The 23,625-nt window shown below is 34.9% G+C and overlaps 1 protein-coding gene across 2 annotated transcripts; it reads left to right on the forward strand.

The window, feature by feature from the left end:
* The first annotated feature begins 19,904 nt into the window (after window positions 1–19,904).
* Window positions 19,905–23,362, forward strand: LOC112750770 (benzaldehyde dehydrogenase, mitochondrial). 2 transcript variants are annotated; one of them, XM_025799616.3, is made up of 11 exons: window positions 19,905–20,197; window positions 20,377–20,514; window positions 20,616–20,758; window positions 20,892–21,045; window positions 21,144–21,373; window positions 21,624–21,713; window positions 21,820–21,993; window positions 22,283–22,420; window positions 22,589–22,726; window positions 22,824–22,885; window positions 22,979–23,362. In XM_025799616.3, the coding sequence occupies exons 1-11, from the start codon at window positions 20,134–20,136 to the stop codon at window positions 23,250–23,252; spliced, it is 1,605 nt and encodes a 534-aa protein (XP_025655401.1). In that variant the 5' UTR covers window positions 19,905–20,133; the 3' UTR covers window positions 23,253–23,362. The 2 variants fall into 2 exon arrangements, with proteins under 2 accessions (XP_025655401.1, XP_025655400.1); XM_025799615.3 differs by having other exon boundaries at window positions 19,982–20,200.
* The last annotated feature ends 263 nt before the right edge of the window (window positions 23,363–23,625 follow it).

Consider the following 23,625-nt stretch of genomic DNA (forward strand, 5'->3'; position numbering starts at 1 on the left):
CCGCAAATATTATCCACATAGAGCCTGAATTCTGGGATAATTCTCCAAACAAAGTCATCCCAAAGATTTTCCCTACTGGATTCCACTTCAGGCCCTTAGCACCTAATAAAACTCGCCACTTCTACGAATTCATCTTAATAGATACTGACTCAGTATCTATTAAACATTACAAGGATAAAACCAATCCCGAATTTATAACCCATTCAACCATTCAAATTCTCAAGATTTTATCCCCAAAGCAATTTGGGAACAACCTAAACAAAATTCAAAAATTTTCTCAAAATTATGACCCAATAGGTTTTAATTATTGGGACTACATGGAAGCCTGGACTAAAGTATTTTGGTTTCAAAATACTCAGTTCAGACATTCATGGTTAATTTATTTTAAAAGAAAAATCAATTATGTTTTTCCAAATTGGTTCTACCAATGGTGGGACTTTTTTGGACCAATCCAAGAAATTTTACCCTCACCAACAGATGAAGGGTATAAACTTTTTCAATCAAACTTTAACAATCAGGAAACATGTGTTCCTGTTATGTTAAAATTTTTCTCAACTTTTTCATTGGCATGGGTATTCTCATGGCAATACAAGTATGCAAAACCAAACCACCCCAAATCATTTCCAATCCTTCAAAGGCATGGTTATGTCAAATGGTGGTCTCAATTTGATGCTTCAATGGCCTACCCAGAAAAGGTCAGAGAATGGTTCAAATCCAATCCTGAAAGTCAAAAGATTTCAGATCCAGAAACTGCCCTGTTCCTCAATCAAAAAGCCCAAATTGCTGCAACCCTTGCGGGAGCTCAATCGAAAGAAACTCTAGCAAAACATCTTCAGCAAATCATGCAGATGATTGAAGAAGACAAAAAACACAAGGATGATCCCACTTCCTCAGCAGAATCCTCTAGCAGTTATAACCAGAATGAAGACGACTGCTTTGGAATCGATCTAGGAGAAGATTAGTCTTTAATCTTCAAAATCCATGTAATCAAAAAATTCATTGTTAACCTGTACTGTAGAAATAGTACCGGTAATATGCACCTGTACTGTAGAAACAGTAGTATATCCAATTATAAAAGGAAGCCTTGCATTCATTGAAGGGCATCCTTCAGTTTTACATATGATAGAGAGAAGTTAGAGAGAGAGACTCTGAGAGTTCCCTTGTAAGCTCTCCAGCTCTTCTTCTTCCCTCTTCTTTTATTTCAATCATTCAATAAAACTTTCAATCAGTTCTTTATTTCCAAGTCTTCATATTTATTTTTCTGCAGCTGCATATGTGTGCGGACTACCGCCACATCTAACTTCATACTAACAAGCATATGCGTGCGGACTACCGCCACATCTAACTTCATATTTACTTTCCTGCTCTTGCATCTATCACACTGCATCCATATTAACCTTGTCCGCTCCTTCTTCCCCTTTCCCTCCTTGATCCACTTTCTGCGATTATAACCATATGCAGAAGGTCTTTTTCCGTAACTTCCCAATCTCAGTTTCCAAAATTTTCAAAACATGTACACTCTGAGATCAATATTTCTGGATTACAAAATAATTCAAACATTTCTCAAGCAGTTTATCAAACCGATGATAAGCATTCAGATGATGATGTTGAGATAGAATCTTCCATTCAATCTCCAACATACTCATCTATGCAGGGTGCTCAATATTCTTCAGTAAATAATGCCCAATGAGTAGCACAGAATTTATCATTGACAGAGAAGCTTTACGTAAAAACCTCGATTCTGAGGAATATGACCTCCACAGAAAGTGGTATTTACGTACGCATACAGCTACTCAAATTGCATCATTCAAAGAAAAATATTACAATTTTCTAAAAGAAGTTAAGATGCATATTCCCTTCTTTGAATGGTTTCATGCTTATTCCATAAAAAACAATCTTGCTTATCCTTTTAAGCACAAAGAAAACTTGCTTTCAGCAAATGTTATTTCAACTTGGAAGGTTAAAGATGGAAATTTAATCAGATCTGAGTTTCCTCCAAAAGGACCCTTTGTAATTTCAAACACGGAAGGACATAACCCTGTTATGGCCTCTCCTTTTAAATCAAAAAATATTGATGAAGCTGTCGCCCCAAAAGATATTAAAAATCTTATTGAGCAATCAAATTACACCAATAGATTTTTACAATGTCTAGGGGACAACCTTTCATCTTCAGGATCTACTTTTTCTTTGAAAAATGTTTCTGAAGCCTCTACTTCTAAAAGTATTGAGAAACCCCTTTTTAAACCTTTTAAAATTAGTAGTAAGGCAAAGCAAAGTCTTAAAACCTCCATTTTAAAACAACAATCTGGTGATTCAGAAGTTATTCAAAAAATCGACCAACTTTTAAACCGTTTCTCTACTGTCCCTGAAACTCCTAACTCTGGTGAGTCTACTTCTCGTATTCAAACACGCTCATCCAAAGCTGTTAATGCCCTTTGTCATGAATCCAATGACTCCTCCTCCGATCACAGTGATGATTCCCACAAATCATCCCTCAAGATCAGCCCTATTCTAACAAACTCCCTAACCAAGTGGAAGGGTTTAACCAAACCCTCTGCATATGGTTATAATCGCATTTCTGCTCCTGACCTGGCTCTCGAAGAAAGAGAACTAGGTTTTGTTAGCTTCAATGCCAATAATGTCTATGAATGGAACATAGATGGTAAAACTGAATATAACATCATGAGTATGCTTCAGCATATGACTATGGTAGGCACAGCCTATCAAGTTGCCCATGAAACTTCTGAAGAAGCAATAGCCAACGTTATTGTTTCTGGTTTCAGTGGCCAACTCAAAGGATGGTGGGATAACTACCTTTCGGATAACCAAAAACATTCAATCTTCTCTGCCATAAAAGTCAATGATCAGAACGAACCGATCATTGGTGATGACGGGGAACCCATCCCCGATGCTGTTAATACCCTAATCTTTACCATAGCAAGCCATTTCATTGGTGATCCATCTCTCTGGAAAGATCGTTCGGCTGAACTGCTTTCCAATCTCAGATGCAAAACCTTGTCTGATTTCCGGTGGTATAAAGACACCTTTCTTACCAGGGTGTACACCAGAGAAGATAGTCAACAACCTTTTTGGAAAGAAAAGTTCCTTGCTGGACTCCCAAAATCTCTTGGAGATAAAGTAAGGGACAAAATACGTAGCTTAACCCCGGATGGGATAATACCCTATGACAAGTTAAGTTATGGTCAACTAGTTTCTTTTATCCAGAAGGTTGCTCTAAAGATTTGTCAAGATGACAAAATCCAAAGGCAACTTGCTCGAGAAAAAACCCAAAATCGTATTGATCTAGGAACTTTCTGTGAACAATTCGGTCTTCCTGCTTGTCATCCAAGAAAATCCAAAAGACCATCCAATCGAAAAGTTTTTACTAAACCTAATCCTGAAAAGAATTTCAGAAGGTCTAGAAGAGGTTTTCAAAACCCTAAAAATGAAAAGAATTTCCAAAGGAATTTCCAAAATTACCCACAAAAAAACCCCATTATTTGCTATACATGTAAGAAACCTGGACATATTAGCAAATACTGCCGGTTAAAAAGAAAGATTAATAATCTAAACCTTGATCCTCTGATTGAGGAACAGATTAATAATCTGATGTTAGAAAGCTCAGAAAATGATTCTAACCAAGAATCTTCGGATGATATCAATAACATCGAAATCGATGACATTGAATCATCCTCAGATTCAGATGTCAAGCAAATTGGTGTTTTATCCAAAGATCAAGATCTCCTATTTGATGCTATTGAAGCTATTGACAATCCTGAACAAAAGAAAGACTTCCTTTTGAAACTAAAAAAATCTTTACAAAAGGAGAAAAAACCCAAAAACCTGGTCCTTAGCAATAAATATGATGTTAAACCTATTTTCAAAAAATTAGAAAAACAAGTTATTCGTCCCATAACTATTCAGGACCTCCAGTCTGAGGTCAACAATCTCAAAAGAGAAATCCAGGAAATCAGGAGACATCAAGACAATCATCAACTTATTCTCTCCCAATTAATGCAAGTGGGAGAATCTGGTGATGAACTTGATCAAACAGAGTGTTCTAAGGAACAAGAAAATAAAATCTCTGACGGCAACGAGGGAAAAGAAATTCTAAGAATAATCAATGTATTCTCTTTTATGAAACATCGTGTTCATATCCGAATTGTCGTTAAAGATTTTGTTTTTGACACCATTGCACTCTTTGACTCAGGTGCAGATTCAAACTGTATTAAGGAAGGTTTGGTCCCCACGAAATATTTCGAAAAAACTACTGAACGCCTTAGCTCAATAACCGGAGAAAGGCTAAGTGTCAATTTCAAACTAACAGATGTTTTTATTGAAAAGGGTAATATCAGGATTCCCACCGAATTTATTATTGCAAAAGATATCAAAAATGATGTGGTCTTGGGGACACCTTTCATAATCCTTTTGTTTCCTTATCTGGCAGACTTTCCGGGGCTTACCTCTTTTGTTCAGGGACAAGTAACCTTCTTTGAGTTCCTGGATTCACCAAAACAAAAATCTTTAAATCTAATTGAATCCAAGACTAGACAGATTTGTTTCTTAAAAGAAGAAATTTCTTTTAAAACCCTTGAATCCCAACTCTCCCAACCAAAGATTCAGGACAAAATTAAAAATCTTTTGAACCAAATTGAAAAGTCTATTTGTTCAGATTTGCCTCATGCTTTCTGGAATAGGAAAGAACACGTCGTTGATCTTCCTTATGAAAAGAATTTCAAAGAATCAAAAATCCCTACAAAAGCCCGCCCAATTCAAATGAATGAGCAACTTTTGCAGCATTGTCAAAGAGAAATAAAAGATCTTTTGGATAAAGGATTAATTCGTCCTAGCAAGAGTCCTTGGTCTTGCTCTGCTTTTTATGTTAATAAGCAAGCTGAAATAGAACGAGGAACCCCTAGGCTTGTCATCAATTACAAACCACTGAATGAAGCCCTACAATGGATTCGTTATCCTATCCCAAACAAAAAAGATTTGCTTAGCAGGTTAAATTCTGCAAACATTTTCTCAAAATTTGATATGAAATCCGGTTTTTGGCAAATTCAAATCACCGAATCAGACCGATACAAAACAGCATTTACAGTTCCATTTGGACAGTATGAATGGAATGTAATGCCTTTTGGTCTGAAAAATGCCCCATCTGAATTTCAAAAAATTATGAATGATATTTTCAATCCATATTCAGATTTTGCAATCGTTTACATTGATGATGTTCTAATTTTTTCCCAAACTTTACATGAACATTTCAAGCATGTTAAAACTTTCATGTACATCATCCAAAAAAATGGTCTTGCTGTCTCTAAGACAAAAATTGTTCTCTTTCAAACAAAAATCCGTTTTCTTGGTCATATAATCTTCCAAGGCACTATAACTCCTATTGAAAGATCAATTTTGTTTGCAGAAAAGTTTCCAGATTATATCCTTGATAAACCTCAGCTCCAGAGGTTCCTAGGTTGTCTTAATTATGTTTCGGATTTCATCCCAAATCTTAACAACCTCATTAAGCCTCTCCATGATAGGCTTAAGAAAAATCCTCCACCTTGGACAGAAAAACATTCTGATATTATCAGGTTCCTTAAAACCAAAGTCCGCAATCTTCCTTGTCTTTACTTACCGGTTCCTCATGCATTCAAAATAGTGGAAACAGATGCATCAGATTTAGGATATGGCGGTATCCTAAAACAAAAACTGCATGATAAAGAATGTATCATTGCATTTACATCCAAACATTGGAATAGTACTCAACAAAAATATTCCACTATCAAAAAAGAAATTTTAGCCATCGTTTTATGCATCACAAAATTTCAATCTGACTTACTCAACCAAAAGTTTTTAGTCCGAGTTGATTGTAAATCAGCTAAAGATGTTTTACAAAATGATGTTAAAAATCTTGCTTCAAAACAAGTTTTTGCCAGGTGGCAAGCTATTTTAAGCGTCTTTGATTTTGATATTGAGCATATCAAGGGCAACTCAAACTCTCTCCCTGACTTTCTCACACGTGAATATTTGCAGGGAGATAAACAGAAAGAAGATGCCTAAAAAGGCAACCTTGGCCTCAGCGAGAGGCAGAGGCATTCGCCTAGCCCTACCAGGGCCAATCAGAAGATCTGGGTCTAGTACCCCAACAGAGTCATCTACCCAACAACCTACTCAACAATCTGGGTCATTTACCCAACAACTCACTCAAACCCAACAAGTTGGGTCATCCACACAACAAACCACCCAAAAATCTTTTGAACCACAAAACAATCAAGCCAAACAATCCAAAGCAGACTATGCCATCCCAATTGAAACCCTCCTAGCCTTACAGGACCAGGGTCTTACCAAACTCAACAAAAAATCTTGGGCCGACCTTTGCAGTGAGTCCGATGAAGAAATTGATCTATCTCAATTAATATCTCAAGTAGCCAATCGAAGAACAGTCATCCAAATAGGAAAACAAAAGTCTGTCGTCTCAACGCCCCAAACATCCTCAAATACTACAAAAACCCAAAAAACCCAAACCAATTACATATCTACAAACAAAACCGCAAATATTATCCACATAGAGCCTGAATTCTGGGATAATTCTCCAAACAAAGTCATCCCAAAGATTTTCCCTACTGGATTCCACTTCAGGCCCTTAGCACCTAATAAAACTCACCACTTCTACGAATTCATCTTAATAGATACTGACTCAGTATCTATTAAACATTACAAGGATAAAACCAATCCCGAATTTATAACCCATTCAACCATTCAAATTCTCAAGATTTTATCCCCAAAGCAATTTGGGAACAACCTAAACAAAATTCAAAAATTTTCTCAAAATTATGACCCAATAGGTTTTAATTATTGGGACTACATGGAAGCCTGGACTAAAGTATTTTGGTTTCAAAATACTCAGTTCAGACATTCATGGTTAATTTATTTTAAAAGAAAAATCAATTATGTTTTTCCAAATTGGTTCTACCAATGGTGGGACTTTTTTGGACCAATCCAAGAAATTTTACCCTCACCAACAGATGAAGGGTATAAACTTTTTCAATCAAACTTTAACAATCAGGAAACATGTGTTCCTGTTATGTTAAAATTTTTCTCAACTTTTTCATTGGCATGGGTATTCTCATGGCAATACAAGTATGCAAAACCAAACCACCCCAAATCATTTCCAATCCTTCAAAGGCATGGTTATGTCAAATGGTGGTCTCAATTTGATGCTTCAATGGCCTACCCAGAAAAGGTCAGAGAATGGTTCAAATCCAATCCTGAAAGTCAAAAGATTTCAGATCCAGAAACTGCCCTGTTCCTCAATCAAAAAGCCCAAATTGCTGCAACCCTTGCGGGAGCTCAATCGAAAGAAACTCTAGCAAAACATCTTCAGCAAATCATGCAGATGATTGAAGAAGACAAAAAACACAAGGATGATCCCACTTCCTCAGCAGAATCCTCTAGCAGTTATAACCAGAATGAAGACGACTGCTTTGGAATCGATCTAGGAGAAGATTAGTCTTTAATCTTCAAAATCCATGTAATCAAAAAATTCATTGTTAACCTGTACTGTAGAAATAGTACCGGTAATATGCACCTGTACTGTAGAAACAGTAGTATATCCAATTATAAAAGGAAGCCTTGCATTCATTGAAGGGCATCCTTCAGTTTTACATATGATAGAGAGAAGTTAGAGAGAGAGACTCTGAGAGTTCCCTTGTAAGCTCTCCAGCTCTTCTTCTTCCCTCTTCTTTTATTTCAATCATTCAATAAAACTTTCAATCAGTTCTTTATTTCCAAGTCTTCATATTTATTTTTCTGCAGCTGCATATGTGTGCGGACTACCGCCACATCTAACTTCATACTAACAAGCATATGCGTGCGGACTACCGCCACATCTAACTTCATATTTACTTTCCTGCTCTTGCATCTATCACACTGCATCCATATTAACCTTGTCCGCTCCTTCTTCCCCTTTCCCTCCTTGATCCACTTTCGGGACATCTGGTATATATATATATATATATATATATATGATTCAAAAGGAGATACATAGCAAGTACTAGACGTCAACAGAGTGCACCGTCTCACCTTTCATCCGAGAGAATGTGGTCATTACGTATCGGTGTCCCCATATCACACCGCAACTACAGAACAAGCGGGATGAGACCTCCGTCCTTACCCAGTGCAGGTGCCAAATCAATGATCAAGTTATCACACAAGCGGGATAATACCCAAACCTTGCCACTCCAGCCATTCAAGTCACAATTAATCAATATCAATGTCTTTCAGCCATTTCATAAGTGATTAAACTCATCAATCCTAAATTTGTTATCCATTTTATCAATTTGAATTCATTAACCCACAATCATTTATCAATTTGTCAATTTCATTAACACACGAGTAGGGTGAAACCTCCGTCCTTACCGTGGGTGGGATAAAACCACCATCCTCGTAACATTAAGATAAAATTTACCCAAATTCGAACTCCGAGCACCAAGTTATGGCCCGTCAAAGTTGGTCAAAATTTTGCTTTTACTAATTTTACCAAATTGCCCATTTTTACTAAAACTCAATCCAATTCAGTTTCAAACCACTCCAAAACCATTTCTCAACATTCTCAACGCTCATTTATCAATTCCTACCCATTCAACACCAAACAAGTTTCCAACACAATCAATCCAACTTCCTAAGTTTCCATCAACAAACCAATCATAACAATTTAATTACTCAACCAAACCACATCATTTCACAACCAATCACAACATGACAATTATCCAAGTTACAATGACTTACCAACTAGGGGATACCTCACCAATTTCATTTATGCTATCATATATTACTCGCCAAATACCCAACTCACAAAATTATGCTAAAACATATTACACTAAATCATCATTCAAGCACATCATCAATCATTTTCAATCAATGCTAACCTAAAAAAATAAACCTAGGTTTTCACATAGTATTACACAATGTTTATTCGAAATTAAGACTCGTACTTAGTGCGGAATTTACAATCTACAACTTACCGGCAAGTGCACTGGGTCATACCAAGTAATAAACTCAGGTGAGTGAGTATCAATCCCACGAGGATTAATGGACTAAGCAAGCAATGGTTGATTGGCTATTCTAGTTAGACAAATTGAAATGAGAGTTTTGGAGGTCAAATAACATAAAAGACAATAAAGTAAGAAAGCAAACAATGAACAGTTGAGAAAAGGTATGAGAATGGAGTTAAGGCTTTGGAGATGTTTAAATGTCCGGATTAATATTCGATGTCAACTACCTTGATCATGCAACGATTATGTTTATAGCAAGCCCCAGGTGATTAAATTCCTATTCTTATGCAATCCAATCTCCTGTAATATAACCGACCGCCAATCCCTTGATCACTCAGTTATATCAGAAGGTTAAGTCCAATTTTCGATTTATAAGCCACACAACCCTAAGAATCCCAAAGTAAAATGCAGTTATATGTCACGTACCACATTAAGTCTAGATAATTAGAAGTTGTGAGGAATTGGTTTCAAGCTGTAATTCTAATTATATAAATTTTCCAAGAAATAAATAGAATTCAAGTAGAATTAGAGTTATTTCTCAATAATCACTAATTTCTAGGATGAAGAATGAAACCAATCCTTAAACAATAATCAAAGTATTAATCAAAGGTTGAAGAACAAATATTTATTAATCCAATCAAGTAAATAGAGCTCCTAACCTTAACAATGGATGTTTAGTTGTTCATGGTGTAGAAAATCCTAGCAGAAAAAAAGTGTAGAAAGTGCGGAATGAAAATTAGGAGAAAGAGAAGTCTCCTCATGAGTGGATCTAAATTCTATTTATAGTCCTAATTAAAATAGATTTAAACTTAAATAAAACCCTAAGAGATCTTTTCTAATGATCATGTGATTTACAAAATCAAATCTCCACAAGCCTTGTTGATTTGTTATAAACATGTGGCCCCCTCTTGAATCTCGTATTTGGCACTAAATGTCAGAAACTGGGCGTTTAGCGCCACCCAGGCAGCAAAGTTTCCACGCAATTTCAGTGTCTTGGTGCTAAACACCGGTGACTGGGCGTTTAGCACCAGGTGTCTAGAGTCCAAGCATGCATTACGAAGTCTTGGGTGCCAAACACCGAGTCATGGCGTTTGGTGCTAGGCATCCAAAGGAGAATTGATCCAATTAAGCTCTTGAGGTCGTGTGTACACACAACACATGCGTACGCACGATCTTCCTTTTTGCTCCAGTGATGCGTACGCATGGATGATGCATATACATGGTCCTCTTTTGCTTCTTAATGACTTTTTCACCAATTCTGCACCAGAATACTGCCTGAAATCAATCAAAAGACACAAAACTCAAAGTAGTATCCAATGGGGGTAATCCACTAAAATCCTCTAACAAATCAACAAAAAAACTATATAAATCGCATAGAAAAGATACAAATGATGCTCACGCATCACAACACTAAACTTAAAGTGTTGCTTGTCCTCAAGTAACTTGAACAATGAAAACTAAGAATGGGTCTGTGGTGCGGAATTTTAGAATGTCCACAGCTGAACCGGCAAGTGCACCGGATCATACCAAGTAATAACTCAGGTGAGTGAGAGTCGATCCCACGAGGATTGATAGACTGAGCAATAATGGTTGAATGATTGGTTTAGTTAGGCAGGCAGAAAAGTTGGTTTGGTGATTTGAAATCGCATTAAATAGTAATTCAAGAGTAAAGAAAGCAATAAGAAATTGGTAAGAAATCAATGAGAGAAAATAGTTAAGGTATCAGAGATGTTTACTTTTCCGGATTAAGTTTTCTTACCAACTATTTTAATCATGCAAGATTCATTCCATGGCAAACTATAATTGACTAAACCCTAATGTCTTAGTGATTTAGTCTCCTCTAACCTTCATTAACCGCCAATGTCTTGGTCACTTAATTTCAATCAGATGGTTAAATTCAAATCTAGTTTATGGCCACAAAAATCCTAATTACCCAAAGCTAAGAGAATTATATGTCACGTATCCCAATTAGTTCAAGTAATTAGCAATTTATGAGAAATTTACTTTCAAGTTGTTGTTCAGGCGAGAGACCTCTTCCAAGGATCACAAGAACGCATATAGAATAAGGGTCATACTTTCGTTCCACCCAAATTCATAAAATGAAGAATGAAAATAATTCTTGAAACTGAATTAATACATTAATTAAAATAGAAAAGCAATAGTCTTAGTTCATATAAATAAACAGAGCTCCTTACCTTAACCAAGGAGGTTTAGTGGCTCATGACTTACAGAGAAAACAAGAGTTCTGAAAAGTATGAAAGTATGGACGAGAAAGCAGTCCCTCAAGGGTGAATCTATTCTCTTTTATATCTAATCTAATTTGATTTAAAACTAAAATAAACTATTAAATCCTAAAACTAAAAGATGTTATTTGTAAATAAAAATTACAAAATAAATGATAAGATAACTAATAAAAGCTAAATCCAACCAGAGATGCTCCAAAAGTGTAAGTGTGGTCCGGATGCTTGGCGCTAAACGCTGGTTTGGCGTTTAGTGCCCCCAATGGGTAAAAGTGTTTTTGATTTTGTGGAGCTGGGCGTTTAGCGCCTAGAGAGGACAACTCCAATTCTTCTTCTTTTTGCACAAAACTCTGCCAAATTACTCCAAATTTTGCCTGAAATAAATAAAAATACTAAAACACTCAAAGTAGCATCCAAAGTAGATTTTAACACTAAAATATAATAAAATTTAATAAATTCTAACTGAAAATGACTAAGAAACAAGGGGAAAATGGGTACAAGATGCTCACGCATCAGTCTGGTTAAAAGTAAAAGTTCTATTGAAGATCATGCTTGCTTCACGAGTGGAGTGTAACAATATTGTAATCTTGAATGCATCCATACTCATCACTATTCCTTGAATCTTGGGGATGTCAACATCTTAAAGGACTAGAACCCGGATAATGTTATGAAATCTCACTCCTGTCGACGCTCCCATGGTCACTCTTTTTCTTTGTTTAAGTTAATTTAGGATTTAGTTATATGTAGGGGTGGCAAAGCGGGCTGGCCCGCCCCGCCCCGCCAAAGCCTGCCTAAATATGGGGCGGGCCGGCCTGTCCCGCCAAACTAATATGGGCTCAACTTCCTATCCCGCCCCGCCAAAGGGCGGACTGGCGGGTTGGCGGGCCAGCCCGCCTCTTTTTATTTTTTTTTGAAATATATTTTAACCATATAAAAAAATTTAACCATATTTTTCAATTTAACGTACTAACTTACTAACTACTAACAATTATTTTATTTTATAATAAAATTATTTTATTGAATTAATTTTTTAACATATAAAGTAATATCTTAAATTAATTATTAATTCATAAAAAATTTATAATTAACCATTATAACTCTTTTCATTGAAAATAACATAACAAATAATAAGTATCAAAGTCTCAAATATAAGTGGCTAAGTGTATAACAATAATAAAACAAACACATAATCCACACATAAATCCTACTATAATTAAAATAAAACACACAACATAATTCATAAATTAACAAGACACCCAAAAAAATTCTTAAATCAATCCACATAATCAATTATCAACTTCCAAATCAATAAAATTTGAATCTGATCCGGAAGTTGAAACACCACCTCGCCTAGTACCTTGAGGATTCACATCTTCACCTTCACCTACAATTAGAAGAATACCCAAATTTAGAACAAGATATAAATACTTAAATATTATATAAATATTAAATTAGTAACTGACAATATAATTACCATCAACAAAGCCTTTATTCCAATTGCGAGTACAAATCACAGCTTCAACATTTTCTGGCAATATTCGACTTCTATATTTGTTAATGACATGAGCTCCAATACTAAAGGCAGATTCCGATGCAACCGTAGTAATTGGAATACTCAATAAATCACGTGCCATGATTGATAACTTCGGATAACGACTCTCATATAATTTTCACCATTCCAAAACATCTAAATCTTCAAAGCAATCCTTTGACAAAAGTGGCTCCTCCAAGTATATATCAAGTGGATTCTTTCCACTAGAGACCTCAGCTTGATGGTTACGTTTCATCAATTTCTAGAAAAATAGAAATAATCACATCTTGTTAGGATAGAATAATGACAATCAATAATATAAGAGAATTAAAATATGTTAAACATTACTTACGCCAACAATCGCAAGTCGCTTCTTGCTTGCACTTTCAGGAGTATGGGTCATGGATGAAGACTGAATACTAGGTCCTTGTGCTTCAACAATTGGAGGAGAATTCTTGTCATATTTTTTAAAAAGCTTGTATAATTTCTTTTTCACCTGTTTCACCTTTTCTTTTGCAGTCTCAGTATCAATCTCTTCATACATAAGTTCTAAAGTAGAAATCTTAAGTCTAGGATCAAGAATAGCACCAAATGCAAGAATGACACTATACTTTTCCCAATACTTCTTAAATTTGTTCATCATCTTTTCTCCCATGATCCTTAGAAGCTCATCTTCACTTCTCAAACTTTCCATCAAAACACATTGAATATGATAGACTTGTAGAAAATACAAATTCGAAGTAGGGTAAGATGTGCCAGAATTCAAATTAGTAGTTTCAGGGACAGGGGCTGCCGAGCTGCTGAAGGAAGTCGAGGCCTCGAGGACGAGGCGATGGTCAGGGTCTCAGGGACAGGGATTCACCGACTCAGGGTCAGGGTCTCACTCTCAACTCTCATTCTCTCAAGGAGTCAAGGTTAGGGAAGCTGGGAAGAGAAAATGGGAAATTAGGGCCGGCTGTGTTGATTGTGGGAAGGAAAAGTAAAAAATTTTTATTTATATGATATGTAAAATTACAAAAATGCCCTTAAAAAAATAAGATGCCAGCCCGCCCCGCCCCGCCCTGACCCGCGGATTTGGCGGTGCGGTTTAGGAGGTTTTTTAAAATTTGGCGGGTTCAAAATCTCGGCCGACCCGCCTTTTTTGGCAGTTTTAGCGGTTTGACCCGGCGAGTTCGACCCGTTTTGCCACCGCTAGTGGTGACGTTTGTTTTATTTTTTATTTTTTATAAATCTTCTAATAGTATAAAGTACATGGGTTTTCAGCCACGTGTCACAACCTCACTTCTTTGACTCCTTAATTATTTTTAATCCAGAAACAAAAAGGAAAAGGGAAACGGAAGCGAGGAAAGGAAGAGTTTGTCGACCCTTCCTACTCTTTTGTGTGATGTTCTCCTTCTCTCCCCTTTTCTTGCTTTCTCTCTCATGGTTTCATTCTAACTCTCAAATTCTAATCATTCAATGCGGTTTTCCCCCTTTTAGGTCGTGTTTCTTCAAACATTTCTTCCATTATACCATCCTCTGCTTGAGACCTTCGCGTTCTTTGTCTATTGTTGTTTCAAGGTCAAAAACCGTAAACCTTCCACCCCATTTTCTCCTTCCAGTTCGTGTTTCTCTTCAAGTCCGGCTATTCCTTCGATGCTGTTCTGCGATCTCTCTCTCAGGGCACATTTTCGATCTCGATGGACGGATACTGTAAATGTCTGAAGTGACACCGACAGCATCTATGAATATGAAGAAAGGGTTTCTTCAATTACTCAAAACGCCAGTAGATTCCTTGCGGAATCAAGAGCTGGTCGAGTCGAATTGCAGGGGCTGGGGACAGAAGCCTTAAAGTCGAAGGTTACCGAGTTCCATCCCCGTTTTCTATAGCGAACTACCCCTCAGGTTAGATATCGGATGTATCATTATCATTTTTTTAGGATTTCTTTGATTATGTTTCAAATAAATATTAATGTACTCTTATTTATACTGTGAAGTGTTGGTATATGAAGATGTATAAGAGATCAATTGAGGATCTTGCTGGATTCTGATCTAAGATTGTGTAACACCTATCACACAGAGCTTTACGCCTAGGACGTAAATCAAAGGTGGTGAGGCGCTACGACCTCTAAAACAAAAATACGCAAATAGATATATATATATATGAAAGGAAGTTTAACTAGGAGCCTTGAAAGAAAAAGTTAAACGAAACACCAACAGAAAACACATCACTCTCAATCGGATCAACACATAAAGGTACATAAGATCGAACGGAAAGGATAAAATATATATAAGATTAGAGTTTCAAAGATACAAATAACAAGCTCTAGACTCAACTTGCGAAGCAAAGGCTGACCAGAGTATACATATACATATATATACTGATGAGCGGATATTTTATACACTTTTTAGGTTCATTTTCTTAGTGTTTTCAGTACATTTTATCAAGTTTTATTATGTTTTAGTAGATTTTAGTGCAAAATTCACTTTTTTATGCTACTTTGAGTTTTTGTGTTTTTCTTATGATTTTAGGTAATTTTTGGGTGAATTTGGCAAGTTTTGGCAAAGTCTGGTTCAGAGGCAAAGAAAGGATAGCAGATGCTATCAAATCCTGACCTCTATACATTCGAATAAGCATTTCTTGAGCTACAGAGGTTCAATTGATGCGCTCTCAACGACGTTGAAAAGCTAACTTTCAGAGCTTTTCAGTAATATATAATAGTCTATACCTTTCTTTGGAAATGACTGCCCAAAATGGGCTTTGAACGCCCAACTTACTCTCTTTCTGGCGTTCAACGCCCCATAAGGACCAAGGCCAGCATTGAATGCCCAAAACTGGCGTTCAACGCCACCAAGGGAGCATCAAGGCAGCGTGGACACCCCCTAGTGGGCATTCAACACCCACTCAGTCAAGTTAGACACCAGCTCAGCCCAAACACTCACCAAGTGGGCCTAGAAGTGGATTTTCGCACCTTTCTGCTTAGTTTATTTCATTTTTGTAATTTTTTAATTATTAGATTAGTAAATATATGCGAAGATCACCCTTGTTTAGGATCTTCAACCTCTCAAAACTTATTACACTTTATTTTATGTACCGTATGAGCAGCTAATCCTCCTAGGTTAAGGATATATAGGAGCTCTGCTCATTCCTATGGATTAATATCATTACTTTTCCACTTTAATATATGTTTGATTCCATTCTATGTTGTATTATCCTTCTTTATCTTTATGAATCTGGGGTGGAACAAAAGTATGACCCCTTATTCTATATGAGTTCTTTACGAGTCCTAACCTGGATAGTATTGAGCTACAGCTTGAGAGTACATCACAGGTTCCAACAAGTTATTTGGACTAATTGGGATATGTGACATGCAATTTCGTTAGTCATGGGTAATTGAGGTCCCTGTGGCGCTAAGGCTAGAATCATAGAGCTTCATTCTACGATCCAGAAGATCCGACCTTGTCTGTGGCGTTTTTGAGTAGGATCATCAGAGATTGAATTACGTGAGCTTCACCCTCGTCCAGATTAACTAACCTGTTCGGGCGTTTAGTTTGGATCAGAGGAGATTAATGACCACTACCTCTGGCTTAATCACTTATAGCCTTGCCATTGAATGAATCACTCATCATTAAAGTAGTTAGTAAGAAGTATTAATCCAGAAGAACTAGCATCTCCGAGGCCTTAACTGATTTCTAGTATTGTTTCCACGTCAATTCTTTATTGCTTTTGTTATTGTTTTGTTTATGCACCTACAACAACAACAATCAACTCTTTATTCGCCTGACTAAGATCTGCAAGATAACCACAGCTTTCTCAATTCAACAATCCTCGTGGGATTCGACCCTCACTCACCTGAGGTATTACTTGGACGATCCGGTGCACTTGCCGGTTCAGTTGTGCGAGTTTCATTTTTGCGCACCATATACAACCCAAAATAGCCCAAAAAACATGATAAATGCACCTGTTTCTCCAAGTCAACCTCTAGGAGGGTCAAAACACAAAATATAAGGTGTGAAGAACAACTATGAACATACATATATACAAGTACAACTAGAATGCTAAACCCAAATATAGTTCTTCACTTTTTGAAAGTCTCTAGACACTCAATGAGGTGTCTCCCAACTTGTATCTGAAAAACAATAATATATGTATGGAATGAGAACCGGGAGTTCTCAATATGGTAAAGGTGTCTGCATGGTTAATATAAAAGGTCTTGTGAAAGACATAGGCAATTCTAGAATTTCGACACTCAAATTTAAACTTAAGATCCAACTAAACCAGAAATTTGGTAAAATTCTTTAAGGTATTCAAGTTCTAATCTAACTTCAACCCAACATTTCACTTTCTGTCTCTTCCAACCCTCTGAATCACTAGTGGAACTGCCCTCATCGTTATTTCCGCCAGTACGAGGATCTCTCAATTGCAAACACATACAATACAATCAAGGAAAACACAATTATAAATAGCAAGTACAGCAGATAAGCAGAATTAAACAGTTAAGCAAACAGAGAGAGAGTGTTTGTGCTTTTTATATAACTTGATTAGTGGTCAAGTGTCACTTAATCACATGGCGCATTAAGTACTGCGTGTCGCGATTTTAAATTGCTGAGTCAGTGAGATTAATTTGTTAAATATTTTGGAACGTAATTAAGGTAATGGGACATGGTAAAAACTCAAATAATTATTTCAAATAGTGATATTTAATTAAAATAAAAATTGAATGAATTATTAATGTAAATAATATTAGTAAAGCTGAGTTTTTACAATCTTTCGAATCTAATATCAAGTGACTGTTTTTTATTAAATAAAATTAAATAATAACATAATATTAATATTATATTATTATTTATTTTATTTTAAAGATTACAGAAAAAATTAAAAAAAAAAATTATCATAAATGTTACGTGAATAAAACATAAAATTCGCATACACAATTCTATGGCAAAAAAAAAAATCTGGATGTTACACACTACACTCTTTGTGGCTGTGGTGTTGTGCCCTAACAGCCCGACAAAGAGAGAGGATAAATGGCAATAAACTTTTGAAGAGTAGAAATTGGTGATATAACTAATTTGCTCATGTTTAGTTAGCATTTCCTATCATTCTCTTTCTTTTGCAGCTTGTGAGTTATGACTTTGAAATAGTTTTACCTATGAAATTAACTAATAATAAATAAAAATATAAATAATTTTTACTTTAAATAAACTGAAAATTAATTATTTTTATTTAAATAAAGGACCCTGTTTTCTTTCTATTTCATTAAAAAAAAAAGAGTAAATTACAAAAAATCAAAAGATTAATATTTTTTGTGTTTACTAAAAGATTAATATAGTGACACAAAAATAACTTTTAAAGATAAAAACAACAAATATATACATATCATTATTTTTCACAATCGACAAATGATTTGTGTATTTGATTTATAGAAATATTTAAATAATTATTTAAAAGACAACTGCATAAAATTAATTAGTCTAAATTTTAATCCTGAGGAATGCTAGGGATCAGTAATTTTTATCATTTGTAGCCATCAAATAACCATCAATGATGGTTTTAATGGTGTGAGATTGGTGTGAAATTTCATCCAATGACTCACTTTTCTTTACTGATTACATGCTGGCCAAAATTGAACAAAATTGCTGGCCCCTAGACTTTTTCTTTTAATCCTAGACTCATTTTCTATTTTCTTATTTTGCCATTTGTGTAGAAGTAAAATCACAAAAAAAATTGTTAGTATACAATTATCAAATTTTAAAAATAAAAATATCTCATTTTACTAAATATGTTTATAAAATATTATATTAAAATTTAATCTCTAAAACCTTAATGAAAATATAACTATTATATTTGGTCACTTTTATCAAAATAATGTTATTTTTCGAACTTTCTGTTAATTTATATTTTACTATTAGTTTTGAACACACTTGAATCTTTTAAATAGATTTTAGTTTGAATAATTTAAAATTTTTAAGGGTTACTATTTGTTTTCATCATTACACCATTTTTAATAACTTTATGTATTCATCGTTATCGAAAGCCAACTGGATGTCATTTTGATGATTGCCGCTTTACTGTTGATAGGTATCATTTTCGCATTCCCAAAATGATCCATGTTCATTGTGCAATGTATTTACAAGATCTCTGTTATGGCGGCTCTCGTTATTTTTGGCTAACATCCGACAGTCTCAACTTGTTTATTGTCTGCCTACCAAAACAGAGAGAGAGAAAACCTCATTCTTGCTTTTATCATTTACGTGTACAGCCAAATTGTTAAGTGGCTATGCCAAATACAGTAATGATTTGATGCATCATGGACACTTAGCTGAGACTAAAACGTGGAAACAAAATTAGAGGAAATCACAAACGAATATCTATTCTTCCAATCAAGTTACTAATTTTGTTCATTAGAGAAAAATTGAATAAATATTCAACAATGCTCAAACGCAATTTTCAATTGAACCTTGCTATTTGTACACTTATTTTCAATTTAAATGAAAAGAAAACAATAAAACAAATTTAAATCAAATTAAATATTAAGAATATTTTTAAAAAATATATAAAATTTTAAAAACAAAAAATATACTATACATAGATAATAAATAGAATAATATTAGAGAATTAATATTATAGTAGTCAATTTCAGTTAGCATTATCGTATGTTGTCAAATAAGTTTAATATAAAACTTAATTACTAAAAATAAATTTTTGTTAAGTTTGAATTTCAAATGTTTTATTTTCAAAAATTTTATATTTTTTATTGTAAATGTAAAATGTTAGCTATCCAATATTTACTTCTCATACTTTTTCTAATAATATTAGATGAAAACTTTTATATTTATGTAAAAATAATAATTAAGAATCTTAAATGACAGTTTAATCGTGTCAAATTAATTGTCATTTCTCAACTATTATTTTTATATTAAAATTATATGTGAGTAATCACATATCTATTATAACAACTATTCACGTTAAGATATTTTTATATATATAAAATAATAATTAACATATAAAACTGTATATTATGTTAACTAATTTAACTAAATACGTCTAAATATCTAATAATTATCAACTATAATTTCTCGATACCAAGACAAGAAGTAGTTACCAAACATTATTGTGCAGTATATTAACGTATGTGTATGTGTATGTGCAGCATTATTATTATGAGACAAACAATAGTGCTTCTTCATCACCAACTCTGTCTTTCTCGTGACATAGTACTTACTATTTCACAATTCATTGAAACACTTGCTAGTTAACATATAGATATATATAGTTCCGAGAAGTACAAAAGAAAAAGAGTAAGTTTCTTCTCCCCACCTTCAGTGAATCATGGCTGTTAGAATTCTTTCGTCTCTCCGTTCAGTCTCTTCATCTTCTGCTTCACCTTCTACTGGTAATAAGTATATTTATAACATTGTCTCTTCCATTTAAAGCATATCCCAGTAACCTTAAATTTTAATTTCCTTTTCCTCCTTTAAATCTTAATCTTGATTAGATATACGCATGACAGTGAATCTCACTTTATAACCAAGTTTATTAACAATGTAAACTATTGAATGACAATCTTTTCAGGACTATATTGTAGATGGGTTAGAAGTATAAGCAGAATTGGTGCTTCTGCTGCTGCTGAAGCTGAGCCTGTGACTCCACCAGTGCAAGTTGATCATAGTCAGCTTTTAATTGATGGAAAATTTGTGGATGCAGCTTCTGGTTGATACCTTAATTGATTTATGTGCTTAACTGGTGCATCATTCACTGATACATAACAATAAGAAACCAAGTTTAAAGTGTTTAGTTTTTTTTCTTGTTAGGAAAAACTTTTGCAACCTTTGATCCAAGAACAGGAGAAGTAATAGCAAATGTTGCCGAAGGTGACAGTGAAGATGTTAACCGTGCGGTCTCTGCTGCACGCAAGGCGTTTGATGAAGGACCATGGCCGAAGATGACAGCTTATGTATCATTAACATCTTATCTAATGTGTTTTTTTGTGATAAATTTAAGATTTCAGAACACGTTTTGATAAGATGCTACATGATTTTCATGCACAACTATGTACTAAACAGTGTTTTGATTGTTCAATACTCTAGGAAAGATCGCGAATACTATTTCGCTTCGCTGATTTATTGGAGAAACACAATGATGAAGTTGCAGCAATTGAAGCATGGGACAGTGGAAAGCCTTATGAACAAGCTGCAAATGTTGAAATTCCTATGGTGGTTCGAGTGTTTCGATATTATGCAGGTAAAATTATTATTACAAAGAACATTTTGAGTTTGCATTTCAAGTACAAAGATCAAAGTTGACATTGTTGTTTTGGCTACCCTTATGGTTTTCTCAAGGTTGGGCAGATAAAATTCATGGGCTAACTATTCCAGCTGATGGACAGCACCATGTGCAGACCTTGCATGAGCCTATCGGTGTAACAGGGCAGATTGTTCCATGGAATTTCCCGCTTCTTATTTATTCGTGGAAGGTTGCGCCCGCGTTAGCCTGTGGTAACACGGTTGTATTGAAAACTGCAGAGCAGACACCACTCTCAGCCCTCTATGTATCAAAATTATTACTTGAGGTTGGATTGCCATACTGTCACTTTTTTGGTACATGGTTAGATCAATGTATTTGGATATAGATAATTTGAATCACTGAGATTCTTTGTCAAGATAGCCTAAGAGAAAGTTGCTATAATTTGGCCTCAGTGCCTAACAACAGCAGAATAGCTACAAAATTCTCATCAGTTTTCAAACACAAAGATTTTGGTTCTGCATCTATGAATCTATACATTTGTGATTGCCTTCACTGATGGATTTCATGAACAACAGGTAGGACTTCCTCCTGGTGTACTAAACATCATCTCCGGCTTCGGTCCGACTGCCGGTGCAGCTCTATGTAGTCACATGAATGTTGACAAGGTAACTGAAGATGGATACAATGCATACATAATATGCATTAGCATTGGTTTCTGAATTTGTTTATAGCTAATTGAAAAACAAAATTTGATTTGTTTCATTTTTGCAGGTTGCTTTCACAGGATCCACCGGCACTGGTAAGATTGTTCTAGGACTTTCTGCACAAAGCAATCTGAAGCCAGTAACACTGGAGCTTGGTGGAAAATCTCCCTTCATTGTTTGTAGCGACGCTGATATTGATGTGGCTGTTGAGGCCGCTCATTCTGCTTTGTTCTTTAACCAGGTTTGATGATACAAATATTTAATGAGTATTGGTTCAATTTGGTCTCTTAGATTTTAAGAGAGATGATTCTTGAGTCATGACATGGTATCTTTTATAATAAAAAAAAAGTCTATAGTTCAATCTTTGTTATCCCTATTTTATTAAATTACAAAGTAGTATGTGCAAGACAAAAAAGATAGACTTGCACCCTCACCATTCATGGATCAAAAATGGAACTTACTATTCAATGTATTCAATGTATCCAATATGGTTAACTCAAGCTTTTTTCCTTTTGTCTTCTATTCTATAGGGCCAATGTTGTTGTGCTGGTTCTCGCACATTTGTACATGAAAGCATATATGATGAATTCGTGGAAAAATCGAAAGCTCGCGCCCTCAAACGTGTAGTAGGAGACCCTTTCAGAAGAGGGGTTGAGCAAGGTCCTCAGGTATCTGCCATCCCATCATTTCTTTCTTAATGAAACTCAAAATCATAGATATAATTGCTCATGCTAACAGATTTCTTTAGTTTTAGACTGGTATTTATATAATTGCTAAGTAATATCATCTAAAAGGGTCATGGATAATAATATATACTAAAAATTCTTATGTCTCAGATTGATTCTGTGCAATTTGAGAAGATCCTAAAATACATTAGATCAGGAATTGAAGATGGTGCTAAACTTGAGTCTGGTGGTGAAAGATTTGGCTCCAAAGGCTACTATATCAAACCCACTGTTTTCTCCAATGTTCAGGCAATTATTTATACCTTCAATAATGTTTCTAATTTTGGACAAATTGTATCACATAAAATAAGTAAATTAACCATCTATTTTTAAATTATAATTGTAGGACAACATGTTGATAGCAAAAGATGAGATCTTTGGTCCAGTACAAACAATCTTGAAATTTAGGTATGGTTGGTTCATCACTAGTCAAAGTTACCAATTACCATAATATTTCTTCATCTTAAGTTCTAGTTATTCTATGATTGAAATAAATGACAGGGATATAGAGGAAGTGGTACAGAGGGCAAATTCAACTTCTTATGGCCTTGCTGCTGGAGTCTTTACAAAGTCCATAGACACTGCTAACACATTGATGCGCGCGTTGCGAGTTGGGACAGTTTGGATCAACTGTTATGATGTCTTCGATGCGGCAATACCTTTCGGCGGATACAAGATGAGTGGACAAGGGAGAGTGAGAGGAATCTATGGCCTTAGCAGCTACCTTCAAGTTAAAGCTGTTGTCAATCCTTTGAAGAATCCAGCATGGTTGTAGTTTTGACAATATAACCAAAGTGACTAATAATGTTATGATTTTCTTACGTGAAAATGAACTAGTACCTCTATTAAGTTCATCTAATTGAATGTAATATTTTCCCTAAGGCATTTAAATTGAGCCAAATTTATTTCAAAACCAAATGCATAATATAAATAAAGAATCAACTAATAGAAGTAATCAACTAAATACAGGAATTAATTAGGTGAGAAAATTAGAAACATATACTTACATCCATGTCAAACCAAGCTGATAGATCTTTTGGGGTAGGCTTGTACAAGATTGAGCATGAAGTATTTGACTCTACAAAGAAGATATTTAAACATTAAAAATAGTCAGATTTTTTTCTTGACAAGATAATGGTTGAAGACTA

This window comes from Arachis hypogaea, chromosome 15, assembly GCF_003086295.3.
Source record: "Arachis hypogaea cultivar Tifrunner chromosome 15, arahy.Tifrunner.gnm2.J5K5, whole genome shotgun sequence".
Taxonomy (NCBI): domain Eukaryota; kingdom Viridiplantae; phylum Streptophyta; class Magnoliopsida; order Fabales; family Fabaceae; genus Arachis; species Arachis hypogaea.